Raw genomic sequence first — 25010 nt, 5'->3', positions numbered from 1 at the left:
GAATTGTAGGTTTTTTTTGTCTGCCACAATCAGCACTGTGTATGTTGAACCTATTAAGAAAATAAATGGCACATGATGTGATCCCTTTGCTTATTTTTTGATGGCTAAATATGGTGGACTTTGAATTTGCTTAATAAATGCTGTTGGCATATTACATTTCTGTTTATTCCGTATTACAGTTTCTAACACAGATATGTGACTGGCTTTTCTCTCTGTTTCTAAGTCCCTTAATCAGTTAAGTCTGAGCTCACCTCTTTGGGCTGACTGGAGATTAACTGCTACCCCTTTGTTCACTGAATTTGGCTCACAGTGCAAATTGGGTGTGAGAAATGTGGAATAAATTAAATCCCATACCAAGTAAGAGGTTGCACTTCTATAGCACCTTACATCTACAGTGGTTGTTGTTTTCTCAACACTTAACAATTTTTGCATTTCTTTAATTCTTTCCCAGGTTAAGGAATATACGTTACGGCTTCAATACAGTCCTTGTGATCCTGATCTGGCGTATTTTTATTGCAAGATCACAAATGGCAAGAAACATCTGGTACTTTGTGGTTAGTTTGTGTTACAAGTTCCTGTCCTACTTTAGAGCATCCAGTACTATGAGATACTGAAGAGAATAATTTTAGCATTAGGACATCTATGCATATGGTGGACTAACTGCACAAAGCCTGTAAAATGTACTTAGTCATCTCATCTTTTGTAAAAATATGAAATTTAAAACCTGGAGTGTGAAATATTCAGTACAGTGTATGTAATGTTTAATTGTGTATTCCCATGAAGATATAGCGAATAAAACAGTTGAAATATCAGATCAGATTGGCATTAGACAAATGTGTTAGCATTACAAACAAACAAAAATCCACAGCAAGTTTATTTCTTTGTCTTGGCAGAAAAATTTGAACCGCTGACCAATATAACTGTGCAAATCTGGAAAGCATTTGATTAAAGTCTGCCTTAACAATTAACTTCTCATTTTATTTGTTGTTGTAAATAGGCACATTCAGTAAGAACAAAATATTGTTTGTAGATTTATTTATTTGAGACTCTCCTGTATTAGTGAGTTTTATCCCTTTACAAGCCCATACGAGTGACTGTGGATCTTTGTAAATTACTGATGGCTCCTCTGCTCTTCATTTTTATCATCTTTCCTTCACTTCTTTCCTCAAAGATTGTAAGGATATGATGTAGACTCCTTCACTGAAAGAAATACATCCCTCTTAATTGAAAGGCTGATCTAGTCTTCAGAATGCACACACTGATTAAGTCTGCTCTTAGATACTGTCATGAAATTACTATTAAAGTCAGATCAGTGAAAACTATTTGCATGTCTGAAAGCTGAATCAAAGCTTATATTGAAGAAAAAAAGAAAAGGAACTCTAACACTGAAAAGAACAGATCTGCAAGTTATTGAACTTACTTGCCCTAAATGATGGCTTGATTAGGAACACAGAGACCATGCTTTTTTAAATGCAAACCTGATTCAAGATTAACCTATTCCAGAGACATTTCCATATCCTTTGCTACTTTTTATATTACCAAAATTTAAAAAAATATTCTAAGACAGATTATATATACTCCATCAGATTAAAATGGTTTAGCAAGGTATGCTACCTCCAAGAATTATCATTTCAACAACATTCTCTTAATATGTGAAGAATTGAAGTTAAGATTTAAGTACAAAGATACAGCACAAACCTACATTTCACTGGAGAGGTAGGGGGAAGAGGAATCCTACTTCAGGACTTAAGTACATCTTAAGACTTTTTTTTAACCTCACAATATTTAGTAGCACACTCTTGGATAAAATTGAAGAAATATCTTTCTGCATGTCAGTTTTATTAGTGGGAGAAATACATATTTAACTGCAAAAACAGCTGAATTCTACTTTAATACAACACTTAATGATTTTCCCTTTAAATCTCAATGGCCTATAATTCTGTTTTAAAACATTTTTAACATTGCTTTTATTTGACAAACTGCCTGCACACACCTACATGGTATTTTCTCATTAAAATGTTTGTTTGTGCTGTAGTTAAATCCCGTACATTTTTGAATACACCTGGAAAGGGTAAATTTTGAATTAATTATACAAAAATTGCAAAAACATGTATACATATTTGTTTTCTTATCACATTTGAAGTGTGTAATGAGCTTATTTTGCTGTTCTTGTGAAAAGCTAACTTTAAAGAAAAACGCTTTATTTCACATGGGCATATATCTAATTTTGAAAGAAAATGACTTTGTTGAAGCTAAATACTATGTAGTGAGTATCTTAACCATTAGCTCCTTTTGAAGGTACTTGTGTATATATTCTTTACGTTGATAAACTCTCATGGTCTAGGACCACACTACGAAGTGTGAGAGACCTCCGATAATGATTGAAACTATAATAAATTTTGGCTTTTGCGATTCGAGGTATTACACTTAACTGTAATATCCCTAATGTATTTTTATAACTACCTCCCTATGAATTTTCTGTTGTTCCACTTGAAAATATAGTAATGATAAAATGTAGACTTTCTGCAGAAAGTGCCTGGAATCTTATTGACCCACTTTTTTCCATTCTTGGTATGTAGGTGAACTTGAAAAGAGGCACAAATGTATCAAGATTGTGAAATTAATAGTAAAACAACTTTTTTCCTCTCTGCAACCATAACTTGTTTTTTACATTGTTCCTTTAATAATACTTTCTTTAATAGCTGAGAACTATGAACCTACTGAGTTGATTTTCTTGTCCATAATACTCTTAAGGATTGTATAAATAAATTACTGAAGTAACTACGTCTCACTTTGGGCGTAAGGTCGCTAATATTTCCTGTATAAATGTTACCATTTAAAAAACCCAGGCTTTTCTCCATAATTGAAGCTATGGTTAGCTGTGGATTACTATTTTTATTTTATATACACTCATCAGTCATCCTGTGAATTGATGATAACTTATGGCATTAAATACATTTGTTCATTCCACGTGAATCATCCATTAAAATTGTATCTGAAGGCACTTTTTTCCATATAGGATACTAATATTTTTCATATTAATGTTTTCAGTTTTCTGTTTCCAGAACTATAAAAAGAACATACTAGGTCTATATTTTGATACCATAAGATTAATATGTCCTGTAACTCACTAAATAACAGTGAAATCTGACATGTTAAGTAAGAGAGAGAGCAGTCTGAAAACAAATGGTCATTAAACGGGTATATCCGTATCTAAAATATGGGACCAAGGGAAAAGTGCTTTTTCCTATCATGGGATTTTCTGTCATAGGAACATACTAAGAGAAATGTTAAATCTGTAAGCTTTTATAAAACATACATAGAAACATTGGGTGCCTTTGTTTGTAAACCAAAAATAAACAAATCCCTTAAATATGCTGTTTATAATATTTTTGCATCTTTACATATACTGAATTTGTCATGTTTTGATTTAAAATGTGTGGAATATTTAATTGAGAATAAGATGTACAGAATTCAAGGTTATACAGCTCTGGTCTTGGCCCCCTTGGGACCTGAGCAGTCCTGGATGAGGGAAGTTGCTGTACCAGGGAAGGTCCCCTATCACCAAATGGACAAGACTGCTGCCTCGATCCTGCTGCCAGAACGGCTGCCCCAGCCCCACTGCCAGCATAGTAGCAAGCAGCCCTGATTCCGCTGCTGTGGCACCACTCCCACAGCTGGGCGGCCCGTGGCCCTGGCTGAGCTGCCCTGGTCCCAGCTGGGGGTTGCTGCGGCAGCCCAGCTCCACTGCTGGCCAGCCCTGGCTCCACTGCCACAGCCCCAGACAAGCTTCCCCGGTTGGGCTTTTGTAGCCCAGTCTTACTGCCAGCCAGGCTGCTGCAGCTTTGCCCCTGCTGCAAGGCCAGCACGCAGCCCCAGTCGGGCTGCTGTGGCACTAGCCCTGTTGCCAGGCTGGCGCACACGTGCTGCCCCAGCTCCAGGTGGGTCTCCAGGCTGCCCCTGCCTGTTACCACCACCAGGCTGCTGAAGCCCCGCTATCCCCAACCTCACTGTGTGTGGGGCTCTCAGCTTGCTAGCCCTCCTGCCTCAGGGCTCTCTCATGCAGAAACATCCATGGTCCTGCCAGACCACAGATGCTACCAGATAAGTCCAGGTTTTGGGAGGTGCAACCTGTGCTATCTTGATAAGCTCTTTGTAATTACATTTGCATTTTTGTGTTTTCATATCTTTGCCAACTAGACTTACTGTCTCTCAAATACTATTCTATTTAAGGAGACAGTACAAATTTAAGATTTTGAGGTGTTACTGAAGTGCCTAGCTAGGAATATTTGGTCATACTGAAGTTTGTCACCTCACTATTACTATCCATTTGGTAATGGCAATTTATATATATATCTGAATGCATGAATACTTCCTTTTGAAGAGAAAAGAGGTAAAGGTTAGGAAGAAAAGGTACCTGAAGTTGAAACTTAGGAAATTCTAGTTCATATTACAAGTTTATCACAAGGAAATGTGCAGTACACTTTGGCTTTGCAATATATTGTTTGCACGAGTGAATTGCACTCACTGTACCACAGAGACTGAAAGCACAGCTTTTGAGGAGAATGCAGGAGCAAGTGCTGTTAGCTTTGTACAAAATACTGTTCAGTAGGGTTTAGACATGACATTCATGCCTGTTTTCACTTGTCCTTTGAAAGGGTACACTTATAAGCAAGGTTCCCTTTAATAAGCTGCTCCATACTACAGCCCTGCAGCTGCCTAATGAGCACTGCCCAGCCAGGAGCTCAGGGTCCTGTGCACAGAGCTGCCTGGTTCGGGAAGGGATGCTTTCCCTCAGCTACATCAGCAGCTCCCTGCTAAGGATAGAGCAGTGATTCTCCCAGCATGGAGATCTGAGCTTCTGGCTGGGCGTGGCTCATTAAGCAGCTGCAGGGCCATGCTGCTGCGTAGCTTAGAGGGACTCTTGCTGGAAACCTGTCATGCTTACATTTGTTAATTCTTGACACCTGCACACTTCTAATATCTGAATCCTAGACATGAGCACAAAAATACAAAAGAAAGTTAAAAATATCCATATACTGGAAAATACAAGTGATATGAATTTTTATAACCTTGCTTTATAAATTAATCCTGGTCTAGTATTAATGTACATGAATGGTTTTGTGGGACTGAAGTAAATGTCAGATCTAAGGAAAAATTCAACCTTTTATACAGGCAAGAAGAAAGGTGTTGATAAAATATTACTTAGCACTAAATTTGCACATTTCATATGACACTGGGGAACAAATTGATAATTAAATACAGGAATGAAGCTAGGATATTGTAGAAAAATGTCAGCAAGTACTTAAAATATTCTATTTATGTTGTCCTTTTAAAAATGCTCAATTTGGAAAACATTTTAAGTGTTCACTGTAAACTTGCTAGAAGCTATACAGTAGCTCAGCAAACAGTGTGTGAATTACACACTCATGCCTTGAATCTGCAGTGCACTGGTCTGTACAGGGGAGAAGGGCAGTTGGGTTCATGGAGTCTCATTTTTTCCCTTTTCACTTCAAAGCTGTTCTTAAACTTATTGTAATGCCTCTTGCAATGCATCTACTTTGGCTTTATCTGTTTGAAGAAGCTTGCTTTTCTTTTGTCTGCTTTAGATGATTAGATAAATAAAAGGTTAGTTAACTTGTCCATCAGTCCCGTTTTTCTGTCCCCTCAAAATAAATGTTAGCTGTTACCACTTTCAGGATTTATTTATAATCTCAAAGCGATTTTTCCTAAATAGTATCTTGTTAATTCTTTGTGGTATGAGGCTGGTGGCCTATTTGGCTTTCTCTATGCTTTAACAGATCTGTGACTCATTGATAGATAATATGCTGCCAACTTGTCTTTTCATGATATGGAAAGGCTAAAACATTGACGGCTTTGAGTAATTTTAACTGTGTGCATTATTGTGGGAAATGAAAATGACTAATTGATGAGGCTAAAAGTTCTGATTAGTTTAGAAATGTACTGAAGTAAAATGTAAAGCATTAAGAATGCTTTTTTGAATGCAATGTGTGGGATTTTTCTTTTAATTCTGTTGCATCCTGTCAACTATTAGTATGGTGATTACATTTCATTAAGTAATTGAATGGCATTTCTCATGGGGCAATAATTAGATGGATACTCTGATTTTCCCCCAGAATGAATGTTTGTTTTTATTTCTATTGTAGTAATAGTTGGGTTTCATTTTGGTAGGCACTGTATAGATATCAATAGTAAAAACACATTTTTTAAAAAAGTTCAGTACATGGCATTTCTCTGACCATCTTAGCCAACATTCTGTAGCAGTCTAGTGAGCAAAAACCAAACTACCAACAGGTAGTCTAGTCTCTTTCTTTTTAGGAAAGTGGAAAAAAATGAGGACAAATCTAGAATTGTAATATTCTAGAATTGCTAGGTGAGTGCTTGGTAGACGGATGAGAGGCACACAAACTATCCATTCTGTTTGGATTTGACCTAACGTCTTCCTAATAATACTTCAGTGGCACTGTACCCTGGATTTCACATGCAAAATAAATGAGACAGATAAAACGTTGCAGTAAAACTTGTTCAAATTATGATGTAAAGCAGGGAAGTTAATAGTCTTCCCCCCACCCAAAGTATCATTTTAAATAAAGTTTGATAAACTAACATAGGAAAGTTAAAATACTCAATCTGTTTAATAGCTGCAGCACTAGCAAAATGACTTGGGTGTAATTATGTCATTAACAGTGAGTTTCCATTAGCAACTGGTGGTCTGTGGAAAGATTTACATTGTCAGGTGGTCCATGGGCCAGAAAGTTTCAGAACCACTGAAATAGGCACTTCCGGCCCCTCTTGCCACCTCTCCACCCCCGCCCCCTTCCCAAAGAGACCTTCCCAGGCTCTCTACTGCTCCACAAGAGCCCACAGAGAGATCAGGTCTGTGATCATGGCAATGAAATCACCGTGTCACTCTGATGTGGATGATGGACAGACTCTGAGTCTTCCTCATCCAAGTAGTTTGATTTAAATGGCTTGTTAAGATGCCTCTCTTGACATATCCACAGAGAGGCAGGATGGATTTCTCTAGAGAGAATTCTCATGACTTGTGTCTCTGGGTGAACAAGCCCTTTGAGCTCTGTGAAGAGGTGAGATGTTTTGACTTCCAGTTTCAAGGGATTTGTTCTTCCGTCTTTGGGCTGCATGTTGCCGTGACCTGAATGGAGCTAGCTGTGACAACACATTTCTGAGTTACTGACACACAAAGCAATGATTAGGTATTATTTACATATAATCATTGCCAAACAATGTCTAGGTATTATTTACATAATATAGACATTGCCATCATGGCATTGACATACGTTTCTCGGTAGCTTTACTTATAAAATAGCCCAGCCTCGTTGACCTCCATGGGAAATGGACCTTTCAGTCAGTGGTGGGGAGGGTTAGTGACATGGTCTTCTCCACCCTGTAATTGTCATGGTTAGTTCAGTATTGTCATTCTGGCTTGTGGAAATGCAGGACACTTGATAGTTTTGCAGTAACTTCAAAACCTGCAGTTGCAGTCCATCTCAGTAGGGATGTAAATTCCCATTAATTAGTTAACTGGTTAATGTTAGGTATCACTGAGGCTGCTGCTGGCTCCCAGCCCCCTCCAGAACAACCACTGTCCACAGCATGCTGGACTCCCCATGGAGAGAGGATGCTTCAGATAGGGTTTGGTTGGAGTCGACATACCAGACTGCTAACATCCTGCCTGTTCTCCTTCAGGCCCCGTCCCTTCCTCCCAGCAATGAGGGACATTACATTGGACTGTCTGGTTCCTAGCCATTGTCCAACATGGCTATATCTTCCACCTCTCCTCCACGCCACCCTCTTATCCTCCAATCATGAGAGGGTACTGCCAGAGTTCAAGAAAAACGGTTTCTACTCCGGCTGCTTTTTGATTCCTAAGGTGAAAGGGGGCCTATGGCCTATATTGAACTTAGGCAGCCTCAACAAATTTTTGGTCTGCCTCAAGTTCCACATGGTCTCCATCATTCCTGACCTGGATCTTGGTATACCACCATTGACATCAAGGATGCGTACTTCCATATCGCCATCTTTGAAGGTCACAAGCATTTTCTGAGGTTCATAGTGGGAAATAACCACTACCAATTTGCTGTCGGGGCCCTTTAGCCTGTCTATTACCGCCCCACCCCCCAGGTTTTTTCCAAGTGCATGCCGGTGGCAGCATCATATGTGAGGTGTCAGGGTGTGCAGATGTATCTTTACCTGGATGACTGGCTTTTTGAGGGCCTGTTGAAACTGAAGATCTAGCACAATGTGCATCTCATCCTGGACACGTACTGCCAGCTCAGCCTCTTGGTACCATCTCAAAGGATAGAGTTCATTGGAGCGGTCCTGGACTCTACCATGACTAGAGCATCGCTCCCTCGAGAGATTTGATGCTGTGTCAGCCCTCATTTGGCATTCACAGACCCTCCTATTACCACAGCACAAGTGTGTTTACAGATCCTGGGACATATGGCTACTTGCACAGATGTAGTGCCCCAGGCCAGACTCAAGATGAGGCCCCTCCAACTGTGGCTGGCTTTGGTGTATGTACCACTAAGACACTCTCTGGAAAGAGTGGTAACAGTCCCACCACAAGTACTGTCAGCCCTGGTTTTGTAGGCAAGTCCGGTGTAGGTCTTGTTGGGCATCCCATACCATCCTCAATCACACTCAAGGGAACTCTGGACTGCTGCTTCGGACTGAGATTGGGGAGCCTTCTCATTGCAGGAGTGTGCTCTATTCGAGAGATTACTCTTGACATAAATATAAAAAGAGCTCAAGGGATATCAGGAACTCATGTGGGGTTTCTCTCATCTCATGGGCACGGTGGTGCGCGTCTTCACAGACAACACCGCTATCATGTACTGTATAAACAAGGAAGGAGGGGCCTGCTCCCTGGAGAACTGCAAGGGGGCTATGAGGCTCTGGGAGTTCTGTGTCCTGCACAGCATCATGCTAGAAGCCTGTCATCTCCCAGGGGTTTAAAACGCCATGGCAGATCATCTCCGCAGAGAGTTCTCTCAGCACAAGTGGGTTCTCCACGCTGAGGTGACTGCCTTCCTCTTCTGAGACTGGGGCTCTCTCCTAGTGGACCTCTTTGCAACATGAGAACACGAAATGCAGTCAGTTCTGTTCCTGGTTCGGCCTCAAGTGGGGCTCCCTTCCAGATGCATTCCTGTACCAGTGGTTGGAGGATCTCCTCTATGCCTTCCCGCCATTTCCCCTCATTAACAAAGTCCTGCAGAAAGTTAAGAGGGACTAGACAACGGTGATCCTTATCGTGCCAGCCTGGCCACGCCAGCATTGGTTCAGGGCACTGATGAACCTAGTGTCCCATGTGCCCAGGTGGCTGCTGCTGAGACAAGACTTGTTCTCCCAGGACAAAGGGCATCTACTCTACCTCATTCTCAGCTTACTCCACCTGAAGCCATGGTTTATCTGTTTTTCTACCCCCCAGGAGCTGGTCATGTTTGGGCAAAGTTCAGAAGTCTCTTGAGTGTAGAAAGCCCCCAGCACAGTCCTCCTAGTCTGCCAAATGGACTCGTTTCTCCATATGGACGCAGCATTCCTTGACTGGGTGGCAGTCTCTCCTCCTTCAGTTGGCAGCCACAAGCAAGGTACCTGAACCCCTCCTGAACAAGGAGACAGACTACTTACCTGTGCTTACTGGTTGTGAACTGGCTGGCTTGCTCTGTGTGAAGCCCTTGCCCTGCCCTAGGACTGGGCCTCTGTTTACTTGTTGACTGCTTAATTGTTGCAGCCTCCCTTGTGTTTGGGCTGGCTACCTAACTGTTTAATTACTGATTGCAGCCCTTGCTCTGTGTTAAGGGCTAGGCTGTTGACTGTGGCAGCCTCCCCTGCATTTGAGCTCGCTTATTAACTGGCTGACTACTGCAGCCTTTGCCCTGCACAAGGGCTGGGAGTTCTAGATTTCTAGGGGAATAGCTCCCCGTTGAACCAGCTGGGGACGGAGAGTAGTGGGTTGGTGTGGCCACCCACTGACTCCGAGGGGGACACCCCTCTTTCCCTAGGGTGTTCCCCACCAGGCTACAGCCATATACTCAGTTTTTCAAGGATAAGGTCCAGCTGCGGCCTCATCCGGCCTTCCTCACTAAACTGGTCTCCATCTTCCACTTGGACCAGGATGTTTTTCTACCAGTCTTCAATTATCCAAAGTCTCATGCTACCAATGAGGAGAAGCGCCTTCATGTACTAGATGTGCACAGGGCACTGGCCATTTACCTGGAGAGGATTTGTGCCCTTTGCAGATCCAAGCAGCTTTTCGTAGCCTATGTGGAGTGTAGGAGGAGTTCCCCAATTTTTTTCCTCCCAGCCACTGTCCATGTGGATCACTTCCTGCATCTACAAGTGCTGTGAGTTGGCAGGGGCCCAGCTGATTAGAGCCCCTTCCACCAGGGCTCAGGCTTCCTCACGTGCTTACCTTGTGCATGTCCTGATCCAGGACATTTGATGAGCAGTAACATGGCATAATGTCTCATTATGCCATCAAGCTGCAGGCCAGAGACGATGCTGCATTTGGCAGGGCTGTACTGCACTCTGCATTCTCATCATTCCTATCCACCTTTACCTATAGTCATCTATGTTGAATAGACATGAGCAAGTCCTCAAAGAAAAGACAGTTAAATGTTCTGTAACGTGTGTTCTTTAAGATGTGTTGCTCATGTCCATTCAGCCTCCCACCTTCCTCCCTTCTGTCAGAGTTCTGGCAAGAAAGAACTGAGATGTGGTTGCCGCGTCAAAGATATATTGGCATTGGAAAAGGTTCAGAAAAGGGCAATAAAAATGATTAGGGGTTTGGTCCAGGTCCAATATGAAAACAGATTAAAAAGCCTTGGACTTTTCAGCTTTAGAAAAGAGAAGACTAAGGGGGGATATGATAGAGGTCTATAAAATCATGACTGGTGTGGAAAAAGTGAATAAGGAAAAGTTATTTACTTATTCTCACAATATAAGAAATAGGAGTCACCAAATGAAATTAATAGGCAGCAGGTTTAAAACAAAAAAAAAGGTTTTCTTTGCTCAGCACACAGTCAACCTGTGGAACTCCTTGTCAGAGGATGAGGTGAAGGCTAGAACTTTAACAAGGTTCAAAAAAGAGCTAGATTCATGAAGGATAGGTCCATCAATGGCTATTAGCCAGGATGGGTAGGAATGGTGTCTCTAGCCTTTGTTTCTCTGGAGGTGGGTGACAGGAGGGATCAAGTAACAGTCGTCTCCTGCCTTAGATGGTTTAAAATCTAAATAGAGGAAATAGTAATGATGTGCTAAGAAACATTTGAAAGGTAAATTTCTTGTATATTTTTTAATCCCCCCTCCCTCCGCAAACTGTTCCCTCATCTACCCTGTTCTGGTGTGTCAGCAAATGTGCTCCAATATTGCTAACTCTGCTTCCGCTCTTCACATCTTACAGAAATATTTTCAGCCTCAGGACTGGGGGGAGGGAAGGGAAGGGGAAACCATCAACCAGATCGTATCTTTCCTGTATTAAAATGTTACAGATAGGGCATGGCAGACCTTGCTGGCAGCTCCAGCTTCGGTTTCCTTATCCCTCTGTAGAAGGCAAGGGAGATTCTTTGAAGGTTGCCATTTGAAGAGCTTCCTGATGGGAAGTTGCTTGGTTGGGTGGCTGTGGTATTTAAGTGATAACAAGAATGGGGGAAAAATACAGAGCCAACTCTTATATGGAAGGGATTAGGTCAGAGATGATTTCAAGCAATCACATGAAAATAATTTTTCTATGTTCACAGTCAGGCTCATACCCTTATTCTCAGTCTAGTTCAAGTACTTGCTCGTATATATTGCAATCAGGGGGGTGCATGTGTGCGTGTCCATGCGTGTGCCATGTGCACAGTTGCCAGAAAGTTTTACCCTAGCTGCCGTCAGTCAGGTCTGCTGTGGAGTCCCCTTCAGTAGTGCTGGTGTGATGCCCTATATATGACCCTGCTGACCAATCCTATCCTTGGTTTTTTATTAACTCTACTGTTGGCTGTTAGAACTGTGGCTCTCTTGCTTTGCAAGCGCCATGTGTCCCTCTTGTTTAGGGTTAGTTTATTTGACAATAGTAAGCAATTAGTTAGCATTCATAGCACCGGGAATGAAGGGATTTCTCCTTCTCGCTCGTGTTTCCCCTGAAACTTGGGCATACCAAGGTCCCAAGGATTCAAGCCCTGCAGTTCTTGCCAGAAGTCTATACTGACAAGCAACTCCCACAATTCCTGCCTTCTGTGCCTGGGGCAAACTCACCAAGCAGATAAGTGTAAGATCTGCAAGGTCTTTGGACTAGAAAGAAGTGGGATTTTCATCTAAAGCAGCTCCTCATGGAGTCCTCCTTGTGGCCACAAAGGCAAAACATGACACCAAGTGGTTTGATACATAGTGCACCACCTTCAGTCCCAGGTCTGGGGAAAAAAATGGACTCGTGGCACCTGCAGCCCTCCACCTGGTGTCGGTCTCACTCTCCAGCATGGCCTTCTACAGCGGACAAGCCCTCCTCAGTGTTGGCAGCACCACCAGCCTCCCACACCCTCAATGCCCACTAGTCCCGATGGTCTTCTGTCCTGAGGAACAGAGGTGCTGAGCTCCACACACATTTGGAACCCGATTGTCTTGGACTCTCCCTGAGCAAAAATGATACCAGGAGGGCCATCCTCCAGGCCATTTCCACTCTCTGCACTGGTCCTCTTCTGGGCACCCTTTGTCTTCTGGGTGACCCATGCAGCACTGGTCATGGTTCTGTGAGGGATCCAGGCATTGTTGCATTGTACCATGTGAATGATGAGATCCTGCACCCTTCTATGCTTCCTGGCTCAGTCAAACCTTGGCCTCGTTCAGGATCTCCCACATCCTTCCAGAGGGAAGCCTTGATGGTCTCTGACCAGTCCATGAGGGCAGGCCCTTGCCTTCCCAGGGACCAAGGAGCACCCCAGTGGCTGCCTCAGTGGTAATTCTGGACACCATTGGAGTTTGAACAAGACGAAGGGCACGTTGCCTGCTGGTCCTCCCTTGGCCCCTCCTAAAAGTCCAGGGTTCCAGAGGCAATTGTTAATTGCCCATCAGGATCTTGCAGTCAGGATCTCCTGAGCCCATTGGCTCAAACCCAGGATCAGTCAGGGGGAGGAGCAGGGCATGGGACTTCCAATGACCTCTTTGTCTTTGTCACTGAATGGGGTGGTGGTGAGCATTTCCATAACAGGCCCTCCCTCCATGGACTGTAGGATTTTGCAGAACCTACTCCAGAAGGTAGCCCTTAACCTCTTCCACCTGGAAGTTTAGGCTGTAGAGCAGAATGACCTCATGGTCAACATCCTGTCCCCTAAGGGTCCTTCTGGGTGGCCTCTTGATCATAAAATACATCCTAACCTTAGCCAAGACTATCCGACAGACTTTTGAACAGAAGTTGCATCCAGTTTTCAGTTTACTGTCTCTCCCCCTTCTGGCTTTCTGCTGTGCTACCAAATGCATGGCAGCGCTACCACGGAGTTCAGGTCTACTCCTACCTTGACAACTGGTTCTTGCAGGACCGTTCCTACTGTCATGTGGAGACTCATGTCAGCTTCACTTGGCCACTCTGCAAAGACTAGGCCTGTTAGTTCCAGAAAGTCGATCCTCATGTCCACACAATGGATCAAGTTAATCAGGGCAGTGTTTGATGTCACCAGGGGTTGGGCTTTCCTGCCAGAGCAACACTATGCTGTGATAACCTAGTAGTTGCAGTCGCTTGCTGACTTTCCAGTCACTATGGCTGGGACATGCCACAAGCTTCTTGGACACATGGCCATGTGTACATATGTAGTCCCATTAGACATGTTCCATTTGTGACCTCTCCAGTCTGGCTTGCATTGACTTGTCATCCTAGGTACAACACCATCATTATGGTGGTCATGGTTCCCTACCATGTGATCCAAGCACTCAGGTGGTGGCTGGACCCCCAGTGGATGTTGATTGGCATCCCGTTTCAATTCCGCAACCCATGGTCTGTCTTGTCACAACCACTGTAGGTTGTGGGGTTCACTTGGGGGACCTCAACACTCAAACAATGTGGACAACAGAGGAGTTGTCACTCCACATCTATGTGCGGGAGCTCTGGGCAGTACACCTCTTGTGCCTCGCTTTTCCATCTCACCTCCATGATGTACGTGGTGGTTGTATTTTCCAAGCAAGGTAGTTGTCACATTATTGGATTTCAATGAGCAGGCAGGTCGTTGCACCTGCTAGTGGGTGTCTGCTCCAAATTCTGTGCAAAGTGGGCCATGTGAGGTGTCAAATGAAATCTTATTTTTTTCTGAATCTATGTATGCTACTCATATGCTTGTATGATTTTTGTATGTGAAGTTATGAATATGGGCTCTGTTGTATTTGAAATGTTCTCTGTCTGGGAGACAGAATTAGGTCTCAGCTACCTATTGTGAGGAATGGTTATCCGATGGATGACTGCTCATTAGTGATGTTTCATGGACGATCGCTCTCAGGGTTGCCAATATACACCTGAGGAATGCGTCTGGAAACCTACAAACCAGCAAGTCCATCATGGCTACATGCATGAAAGACATACATCATTTGATCACGTGACCAGCTCCGGTCTGGGATGCACCAGGAACATAAAAGTATCATGCAGCTGCCTCCATCTTGTCTTCAGTCCTGCTCCTGATACCAGAAGCATCCTTTCTAGGGACAGAGAGCTGGGGAGGATTAGAATGCACACCAGAAATTTTTAAGCTATCCGTTTGTAACATATCTGCTAAGAGCCTGCATCAAGAACTCTGTGATGAACATTTGTAATGTATTCTCTTTAACAATCTCATATTCAGTCTTTTCATTCTTTTATTAATACACGGTTAGATTTCAGATGCTAACGGATTGGCCCCGCGTGGGGACTGGAAGGATCTGTTCAGAGTTGGTGAGATTGGTTTTGTAACCTCTCACGTTGTGTAAGGTGTAGGTCTGCTTGTGGTACAGGAAATGTTGGAGTGTTCAAGGGGTTTTGCTTGTGAGGCTTGCTGCTGGCCAGAGGGGCAGCTGAAGTGCTCTGCATGACTAGTGTGGTGCCTTTATATGGAAGGATCCTAGTCATGGGCTGTAAATAAACCTGGTTTTGAGCAATTTGCCCTGATCTGGCACACTCAGCGGTGCCCAGGCCAACCCGGTATATTAGAGTGGTGCTTGGTCATCCTCACTCTGCCAGGAAGTCATAGAATCATAGAACTTGAAGAGACCTCAGAAGGTCATCAAGTCCAGCCCCCTGCTCTAGGCAGGACCAATTCCAACTAAATCTGCAAAATGGAAGCATTGCTCAATTCACCTGGGTGTATCATACCTCCTGCAGTCCAAAATCAGCTGGCAGGTCGCCTGAAGCCACCACTACTTCGCTCATGAATGGTCAATCCGGCTGGACGTCCTCCGTACCTTTTTCCAGAAGTGGAGGTTTCCCCACCTTCACCTCTTCGCCAACCGGAAGCACCCACACTTCTGCTCATTCTGGAGCCCCAGCCTGGGGTTTCTAGTGGATGTTTTCTTGATCCTGGGGCACACAGCCCTGTTGTATGCCTTTCCCCAGTCCCCATCGGTTCACAAGGTGCTTCTCGAGCTCTGCAGAGATGGAGGTGAATGTTATCCTGGAGTCATCAGCGCTGGTACCTCACCCTCTTGAAGCTGTCAATACAACTGCCAATTCCGCTTCTTTTGATCCTGGACCTCATCATGCAGGACCACTGAAGTCTTTGCCACCCAGACCTCCGCTCCCTTAGCTTCATGGCAAAATCTGGCCCAACAAGTCCAACATGTCCTCCTTAGTAACAGGAAGCCCTCTATGAGACTCTCATACTTGGCAAAATGGAAGCATTGCTCATGTTGGTGCCTGTAGCATAACTTTGACCCTTTGTCTACCTCTGTTGCTTCTTCGAGTGGTTGCTCATGTCCATTCGAAGTAGGTGTGCGCGCCGTGTGCAACACGTCTTCCGGAGCGTTTTCCCTAGTGGTACCCGTAGCGGCGGCAGGGCGCCCCCTGGAGTGGCGCCGCCATGGCGGGGCATAAGTACCCCTGCTGGCGCTGCCCCACCTCAGTTCCTTCTTACCGCCGTGTCGGTCGGAGCGTGTCTCTCTCTCTAGCTGTTAGGCTTAGATAGTTTAATGGTTCCCGCTTCTCACTTTGTAAATAGTTGTGTAGTTAGATAGTTAGGTTTTTTGTTTTGTTCCTTGCCCCCCTTGGGGTAAGGAATGCCAGGGCCGCAAGGCTTTAAAACATGTGCTGACTGCGGGAAGTTTATGCCAGGGGCGACCCACACGACAGCTGCCTTAAGTGTCTGGGTGAGGCCCATTTGGCAATAGCCTGCAAGATCTGCAAGTCTTTCAAGCCTTGTAATAGAAAGGACAGAATTTCCCGCTTGAAGCTTCTCCTTATGGAGATGGCGCTTCAACTGGGACTGCCGGACCAGCCTGCGGTGCACAGCGCACTGGCTTCCATGCGTGAGGCTGTAGGCGGCAAGCTCCCGACACCGATTTCACTCTCCCCCTTCTAAGAGGGTGAAGAAGTCCCGGGGCAGGTCCCGGTCCAAGAAGCCGGCATCAGCTGGACACCTCACCGCTAGCTCACCGGTGTGCGCCTCCCCTCTGGTGCACTGTCAGCACCGAGGAGGGCTAGCGAGCCCGGGCCGCTTGCCCTCTCATCGTCCGTCTATGCCGGACACCTTTGAAGCGGCACAGGACTTACTCAGCCTTATGACCTCCCCGCCGTCGTCGGTTGACTCGGATGGGTCGAGGTCGCCCACGGGGCAAGCCCCAAGGGCGCTGCTATCACCCTTGCATGACCAGGGTCGGCATGCTACAGTGGCATATGCGTCGGGACCAACCATGCTGGGTTTGGCTCCCACTGCTACTACGGGCTCCTTTACGACGCCGGGTCGTCATTCCCAGGGAGCCTCGACCCATGGCAGGCCGTTGCTCTCCAAGTTGCCAGAGCCCCGCTTGGCCATACCGGTGCCATGCTCCCAAGGCTATCTGGCTTCCCAAGAGTCGACGTCTGTCTCCGTGCCGTCATCGGCACCAGCTTTGACTCAGTGGTCCACCCCGGTACCGGGCATGGGCACCCCGGTACCGCTTCAGTCGGACACGACTCGGTCGGCATCAAGCCTGAGCACCTCGGTGCCGTACCTATTGGCCACGCAACAGGCACCGGGCCTGGACACCCCTGTGCCGAAGCTACAGTTGGCGCAACCAGCACCGGGCCTGGACACCCCGTTGCCGCAGCCACAGTTGGCGCAATCGACACCGGGCCTGGGCACCCCAGTACCGCAGCCCCAGACGGCACCGCTTCCACTATTTCAGCCATCGCAACCAGCACCGAGCTTGAGCACCTCAGTACCGCAGTTACTGGAAACGCAGCCCACGCCGGTGCCACAATTGGCGCCCATGGCACCGATCCTGAGCACCTTGGTGCCACAACTGGCATACACGGCACCGAGCCTGGGTACCTCGGTGCCGCAAATGCCGCCTCAAACGGCACCAGGCTTGGGCGCCCCGGTGCCGCAGCTGTTGGTGCCATCGGAGTTCGCTGCACCGGGTCTGGGTCCCCCGGCACCGCAGATGACCCGTACATGCCGTGCGCATGCAGGCAAGCCGGAGTCGATGGCCAGGTTTGCGCCGCACTCCTCATCGACTCCACTGTGGCCGGAATCCGATTACTCTTCGGACTCGGATGCGGTGTCGGTGCACTCAGGGTCTTCGGGAGCTTCTTCGACGCACAGATCTAGATCCAGGCACCGAAGGGACCACAACCAGCAGGTGTGGCCCCCGCATCCGCAGTGGCCCTTTTGGACTCCCTGGGCCTATCATCAGTGGCAGGGCCAACCACCACCATCTATGGCGTCAGAGGCTTCAGGGCACCGTTCTCGTCCCTCTGCTTCCCTGTGTAGGGCGCCCACCTCCCCTCTCCCGGTGCCACAAGACACAGCGGCACCGCAGCCATCGGTGCCGGGAACAGCCCCTATGGAAACTTGGGCCACCCAATCAGCACCGCAGTTGACAGCGACGGCCCCCCTGTTGGTCCAGGAGTCATCGTCGTCGTCTTCCCCCAATGAGGCACTGGCAGACCCAGCGCCCGAGCTGCCATCAATGGATGCCAGAGCGCATCAAGACCTCCTGCGGTGCATGGCTTCCAACCTGGCTGTTCCGGTTGAGCCCATAATTGAGGATACCGATCCGACGGTAGACATCCTCACTGAGGACACCCCTGCACGATTCGCGCTACCACTTAACAAGACGGTTTAAAAAATTACTAATGCCCTGTGGCAAACGCCAGCGACTCTGACTCCTACCCAAAAAAGGGTAGAAAGGCGTTATTTCGTCCCGCAGTCGGGTCACGATTTTCTGTACTCCCAACCCATACCGGGATCATTGGTCGTGCAAGCCGCGGTCCAAAAGGAGAAGCTTCCCCAACCCGGTCCTTCGCCGAAGGCAAGGGAACCTAAGAAGCTGGACTTGCTGGGCCGCAAAGTATACGCTACGGGAGCTCTGCAGCTCCGTATCGCTAATCAGCAGGCGATGCTGAGCAGGTACGCCTTCAACACCTGGCGGGCAGTCAAGAAATTTAAGGACTGACTCCCGGTGGAGGACCACCAGGAGTTTGTAGCTATGGCCTCCGAGGGTAAAATCATCACAAGAACTGCCCTCCAAGTGGCTTTGGACACCGTGGACTTGGCAGCCCGCACCATGGCAACAGGTGTCGTTATGCGCCGTGGGGCGTGGCTCCATGTTTCGGGGATCCCCACGGATGTCCAGCACACTATCCAGGACTTGCCTTTTGAAGGGAAGACATTGTTCTCGGAGCACACAGATTCCAGGCTCCATACCCTAAAGGACACTAGGTCGACCCTGAAGTTCTTGGGCATACATACGCCAGCTACTCAGCGGCGTCAACTGCTGTTTAGGCAGCAGGGTAGAGCGCAGCCCCAGATCCCCCGTGGGGACTTCTGGAGGTGCTGCTACTGGGCCTCCGGTGGAGGTTCTGGGGCGGCCGCGCCCCCTCAAGGGTCTAGGGGTCGACGTTGTCGCCCCAGGTCAGATCCCCAACGGGCAGGCCCTCAAGGCCCTTCCAATCAGGGCAAGCCTCAATTTTGACTTAGCTAGAGAGTCCCGTACCAGTCTGCCACCCGGTCCCCCCGTTCGGGGCCCTGCTTTCCCATTTTGCCCAGGCATGGGCACAAATAACATCAGATGCCTGGGTCCTCAACATTGTACATTCGGGCTATTCTATCCCATTCCTGGGCCCACCTCCTTCAAAACCCCCTATCTTGTCCCTAATAAGGGACACCCCTCACAAACACATCCTGCTTCAGGAAGTGGGGGCACTCCTCGAAAAAGGGGCAATAGAAAGGGTTTCCCCACTCTTGCGGGGCAAGGGGTTTTACTCCCGTTATTTTGTTGTCCCAAAACCAAAGGGGGGGTATCCGCCCTATCTTGGATCTACGGTTCTTAAACAAGGCGGTGGTGAAACAAAAGTTCAGAATGGTAACTTTAGCCTCGGTCATTCCAGTACTACAACTGGGCGACTGGTACGCGACTCTCGATCTAAAGGACGCCTACTTCCATGTGGCTATCAGGCCCAGTCACAGGAGGTTCCTTCGGTTTATGGTGGGCTGTCACCATTTTCAGTTTACGGTACTCCCCTTTGGGTTGTGTACTGCGCCAAGGGTGTTCACAAAATGTATGGCTGTGGTTGCCGCCTTTCTGTGCAATCGAGGAGTACATGTGTTCCCCTACCTCGACGATTGGTTAATCCGAGGTCGCTCGTACGAGCAAGTAGAAGCTCACGTGTCACTCATAAGAGCTCTCTTCTTAAGGCTGGGGCTCTTGGTGAATGTTGAGAAGTCATCCCTGACCCCCTCCCAGAGCATAGAGTTCGTGGGAGCCCTACTCGATGCGAAGGTGGCCAGAGAGTTCCTGCCCCAAGGCAGGTTCCTTGCAATAGGGGAGCTGATTTCACAGCTAACCCGGTCCTCCATCACAACTCCCTGGGTCTGCTCCAGGCTCCTGGGACATGTGGCAGCATGCACTTACACAGTGCGACATGCCAGGATGAGGATGAGACCTCTGCAGGCTTGGCTGGCGAAGGCCTTCTGCCAGTCCAAGGGCCTATGGGACTCCATAGTCACAGTGCCCCTGGACATTCTGGACTCCCTACTCTGGTGGACCCAGGAATCCATGGTGCGCAGCAGAGTTCCCTTCAATGCCCCTCCCCCCTCGCTGACCCTGGTCACTGATGCATCCGACCTAGGGTGGGGTGCACACCTCGGGGGCCCGTCCGAACGGTCCCTGCACATGAACGTCCGGGAACTGCGAGCGGTGAGGAAAGCCTGTGAAGCATTCCTGCCGAGGCTCTCCTACCGCTCCATCCTGGTACGTATGGACAACACTGCAGCGGTTTTCTACCTCAACAAGCAGTGTGGGGCATGTTCTCCACCTTTGTGCAAGGAGGCCCTGCTGTTATGGCACTATGTGTTATGCGCAACATCTCGCCCCAGGCGGAATACCTCCCCGGGTGCAAGAACCTGCTTGCAGACACACTGAGCAGATCCTTTGGAGCCCACGAGTGGTCGCTCAAGGATTCTGTACTCAGCCAGGTTTTCCACAGGTGGGGCTATCCCCACCTGGACCTGTTTGCCTCAGCACGCAATACAAAATGCAGGAACTACTGTTCCCTGCTGGGGCTGGGGAATTTTTCCAAGGGAGACGCCCTAACGACCACGTGGCCAAAGGGCATCCTCTACGCTTTTCCCCCATTTCCACTAATCTCCAGGGTGTTGACCAGAGCGAGAACTTTCAGGTCCTCGATCATCCTCATAGCCCCCAGGTGGCCCAGACAGTTCTGGTTCCCCATCCTGGTGGACATGCTGGCCTGGGACCCCATAGCACTCCCTCCAGTTCGGGACCTGCTAACGCAATCCTTGGGACGGAGGAATAATGGTTCACCCGGATCTCCGGTCTCTGCACCTGACGGCCTGGTTTATCCGTGGTGGAACCAACCGGAAAGGGAATGTTCCCGACAGGTACAGATGGTGCTACTTAGCAGCAGGAAACCCTCTACTAGACGGTCGTACACTGCCAAGTAGCGGCGCTTTTCGTCTTGGGCGTCCCAGAGAGGAGTACAGCCGTCCTCGGCTCCTATTCCAGCTATTCTCGACTATCTCTTTCAACTTCATTCTTCTGGCTTGTCTTTTTTGTCTATTAAAGTCCATGTGGCATCTCTCTCCGCCTTCCATGTGGGAATGGCAGGAGTCTCTCTTTTTTCTAACCAGGTGGTTAAAAGGTTTCTTACGGGTTTGGAGAAATTGTATCCCTTGGTGAGGGCTCCATACCCTGAATGGAACCTCAACCTGGTTCTTCACAGGCTTATGTCCCATCCCTTCGAACCCTTGGCTATCTGTTCGCTGAAACACCTTTAATTGAAGGTTGTTTTCATAGTAGCCATTACGTCTGCTAGAAGGGTATCAGAGTTAAGGGCGTTGACCATAGAGCCGCCCTACCTTGTTTTTTCTCATGATAATGTGAGGCTACGACCTCATCCAACCTTCCTCCCGAAGGTGGTTTCCCCTTTTCACCTATCCCAGGAGATTTATTTACCAGTGTTCTTCCCTAAACCTCACGCATCCCCTAAGGAGCGTGTTCTACACTCCCTGGATGCCAAGCGAGCGCTGGCTTTTTATATCGACCGAACCAAGCCCTTCCGTAAATCCCAACAGTTGTTTGTCACATTTGGGGGAAAGGGAAAAGGTTCGCCTGTTTCTACCCAAAAGTTATCAAGATGGGTGGTGCAATGTATAGCAGAGTGTTACCAATTGGCGGGTAAAACCCCGCCTAGGGTAAAGGCACACTCTACCAGGGCGCAGGCGTCCTCGGTAGCCTTCAGTGCCCAGGTACCTATCACAGAAATCTGCAGGGCAGCCACCTGGTCTTCCCTCCACACTTACATTTACAACACATTTACAACACGTTATGCGCTACCTCAACAGGCCAGGGAGGATACAAGGGTGGGCTCTGCAGTCCTCGAATCTGTGATGTAAATATATAGATCTCGTTGTCTTTGTTCTGGGTTGGTGACTTGTCACTGTTTATTTGTTCAAATAAATCTGTTTATTGTTCACCTTCCTTTATGACTCTGGTGCTATGACTGTTCCGACCCCTCCTCCTTGGGGTTAGCTTGGTAGTCACCTACTTCGAATGGACATGAGCAACCACTCGAAGAAAAAAACGGTTACTTACCTGTAACTGTTGTTCTTCAAGATGTGTTGCTCATGTCCATTCGACTCCCACCCTACCTCCCCTTCGTCGGAGTATCCGGCAAGAAGGAACTGAGGTGGGGCAGCACCAGCAGGGGTATTTATGCCCCGCCATGGCAGCGCCACTCCAGGGGGTCCCTTCCGGCGCTACGGGTACCGCTAGGGAAAATGCTCCAGAAGACGTGGTGCACGCGGCGCACACACCTACTTCGAATGGACATGAGCAACACATCTCGAAGAACAACAGTTACAGGTAAGTAACCGTTCTTTTCCCAGTACTGGACTACTAGTGTCCTTGAAGCAGCAAGATTTAGTGACTTCTTCACTAAAGGCGCACCTGGTGACCAGCTCCTTTCCGCATGAGGGAAACCGGACACTCTTGTCTTCTCAAGCCCCCTACTTGTGCACTTCCTCAAGGATATGGACAGGCTCCACCCCATCCCACCCTGCTCAGCCCTACTTGGGATCTCAGTCTGGTCCTCTTAGCACTCATAGGGCCTCCCTTTGAGCCCCTGGTCACATGCTCCCTGCTCCCTCCTATCATGGAAGGTGGTTTTCTGGTTGCCATCACCTCTGCTCAACAGCTGTCGGAGTGTTGTGTCCTACCATCAGAACCTCTGTACACCTCCCACAAGGATAAGGTCCAGCATCACCCTCATCTGGCTTTCCTCCGTGAAGTGGTCTTCAGCTTCAACATCAGTCAGGACATTTTTCTTCTTGTGTTCTACCCTATGCTGCACCAGAGCTTACGGGGACAAAGACTACAATTCCTTGATGTACTTGCCTTTTACATCAATCAGATCAAGCCCTTATACAAGACCACCCCGTTATTTGTGGCAGATCTTGTCAAGGAATAGCCCGTCTCCTCTCCGTGCATCTTTTCCTGAATCACGGCATGCATTGTGCATGTTATGATCTGGTCACAGTCCCCGCCACCGCCTCTCATGGTGTATTCCATACGAGCACACGCATGTTTGGCAGCTGGCCGGACTCACTGAGAATTCGGTAGAGCCATGACATGATCTTCAGTGCGTACCTTCATGTCACACTATGCCATTGGGCAACAGTCACAGCAGAACAGTCTTTGGAACCTCAGTTCTTCAGTCAGCCCTGCTGTGACTCCAACCCCTCTTCCTAGGTAAGGCTTGTGAATCACCTGATTGGAATATATATGAGCAAACACCTGAGGAGAAAACAGTTACCTTTGTAACTGCTGTTCTTCAAGATGTTGACCATATCTATGGTGGGGAAGCACTGGATTGGGTTATCTAGGAAGGTGGTGGAATCTTCATCCCTTAAGTGCTGTCTTGACAAAGCCCTAGCTGGAATGATTCAGTTGGGATTGGTCCTGCTTTGGGCAGGGGGCTGTACTCAATGATTCCTGAGGGCTCTTCCAGCCCTAGGATTCTATGATTCCATATCCACCCTTCTTCACCACTATCAGAGAGGCCATCAAGAAGGAACTGGTTGTGTCAGCAGGGTCATATATAGGGCATTGCACCAGTGCCATGTCGGGGGAGGTCCATTGTCAACCTGACGGATAGGAGCTAAGGTAAAACTTTCTGGGACCTATTCACGCAGCACGCGCACATCAGATTGGAATAGTCATGAGCAACACATCTCAAAGAACAGTGACAAAACTGTTTTGTTAATGCATGGGGGCTACCACCTGTTGTGATTAGATGGAGGGATATGACATTTCCTATGCCCCCATCTTTTCCAAGTCCATTCGCAAACAAGGTTATTTAAGAAGGTGCTTAGACTTTCACTTTAAATACATTAAATACACCAATGCTGTGTGACTTTCCTTGGGTGGGTGGGTGGGTATCTTCCAGATAATCCCCAAATCATTTTGTGTTCCAAAGCCCTTTGTAATGCCTCTCCCTCCCCCGTCCTGCCCCCCCCCCCCCCCATGCTTTATGAAATGGACTTATGGCCAGGAATATACATAACTCAAAGTTGTTCTGAGCGAATTATTTCGTATAACCCATCAATCTTCATGTCACTATCCACTGGTTCTGTTTATCTTACTTCAACGTATGTATCATTTGTGGGTGTGAAATTAGACCTATGGAGTGGGGAAATACTTTGTGGGTTTCAAATGTGTGAATGAGAGACATGGAGGGTGTTACCCTCACTAGTTAAACAATCTCTTTTGTCCTTTAATCTGAGCAGTGGTTGGTAGGGAGTGGCCTCGATTCCTTTACAAAAGGAATAGGAAAGCAGAGGCCTTGGTCTTTTGGCTGAGCTGCACCTGAAGGAAGGAGCCAGAAGACCCCTAGGTCGGGGGAGAGCCCTGGTTTGGAGGGGCAGCTGGAAAAGAGGTTTTAGGGTGAATTTGAAGAGCCAGTACTGAGGTTTCAGTGTAGAATTATCAAAGCCTTTTTGTTTCTTTTGATTTGTAACCTACTTTGCTCTGTCTGTTCTCACTTATTACCGCTTAAATCCTATTGCTTCAACTTAATAAAATCACTTTTATTTTCTATCAAACCCAGTGTACATAATTGTTACCCGGGAGCAACCAGTGTGTACATTCCCCCTTTCATTGCTAAAGGGGCTTTCCTAATTCTTTGGGGTCTGATCCCAATTAGGGAATGGTACCCCAGGAAGCTGGGCTCTAAACTGTTCTCTCCTTGGACCTGAAGAGGTTCAGTGTCTGTGCTGCTTCTCAGAAGAGGCAGGGACCTCAGCTCGGGGTCTTGGCTG

At 47.4% G+C, this 25010-nt stretch overlaps 1 protein-coding gene and 1 long non-coding RNA gene across 4 annotated transcripts in view; one reads left to right on the top strand and one right to left on the bottom strand.

Moving 5' to 3' along the window:
- Positions 1 to 3410, top strand: part of FAR1 (fatty acyl-CoA reductase 1) — a 68488-nt gene extending 65078 nt beyond the window's left edge. For all 3 annotated transcript variants that reach the window (XM_075927847.1, XM_075927845.1, XM_075927846.1), the window contains exon 12: positions 452 to 3410. In XM_075927847.1, coding sequence (XP_075783962.1) covers positions 452 to 614 — 163 coding nt within the window. In that variant the 3' untranslated portion in view covers positions 615 to 3410. The remainder of the gene's footprint in view (positions 1 to 451) is intronic.
- The window catches only part of LOC142829192 (uncharacterized), a 48172-nt gene that overhangs the window by 6077 nt on the left and 17085 nt on the right, over positions 1 to 25010 (bottom strand). The gene's annotated exons all lie outside the window — the stretch shown is intronic.

This window comes from Pelodiscus sinensis, chromosome 4 (assembly GCF_049634645.1).
Source record: "Pelodiscus sinensis isolate JC-2024 chromosome 4, ASM4963464v1, whole genome shotgun sequence".
NCBI classification, from domain to species: domain Eukaryota; kingdom Metazoa; phylum Chordata; order Testudines; family Trionychidae; genus Pelodiscus; species Pelodiscus sinensis.
Note: the sequence above shows the minus strand (reverse complement) of the source record. Positions and strands in the feature narration are given on the sequence as shown.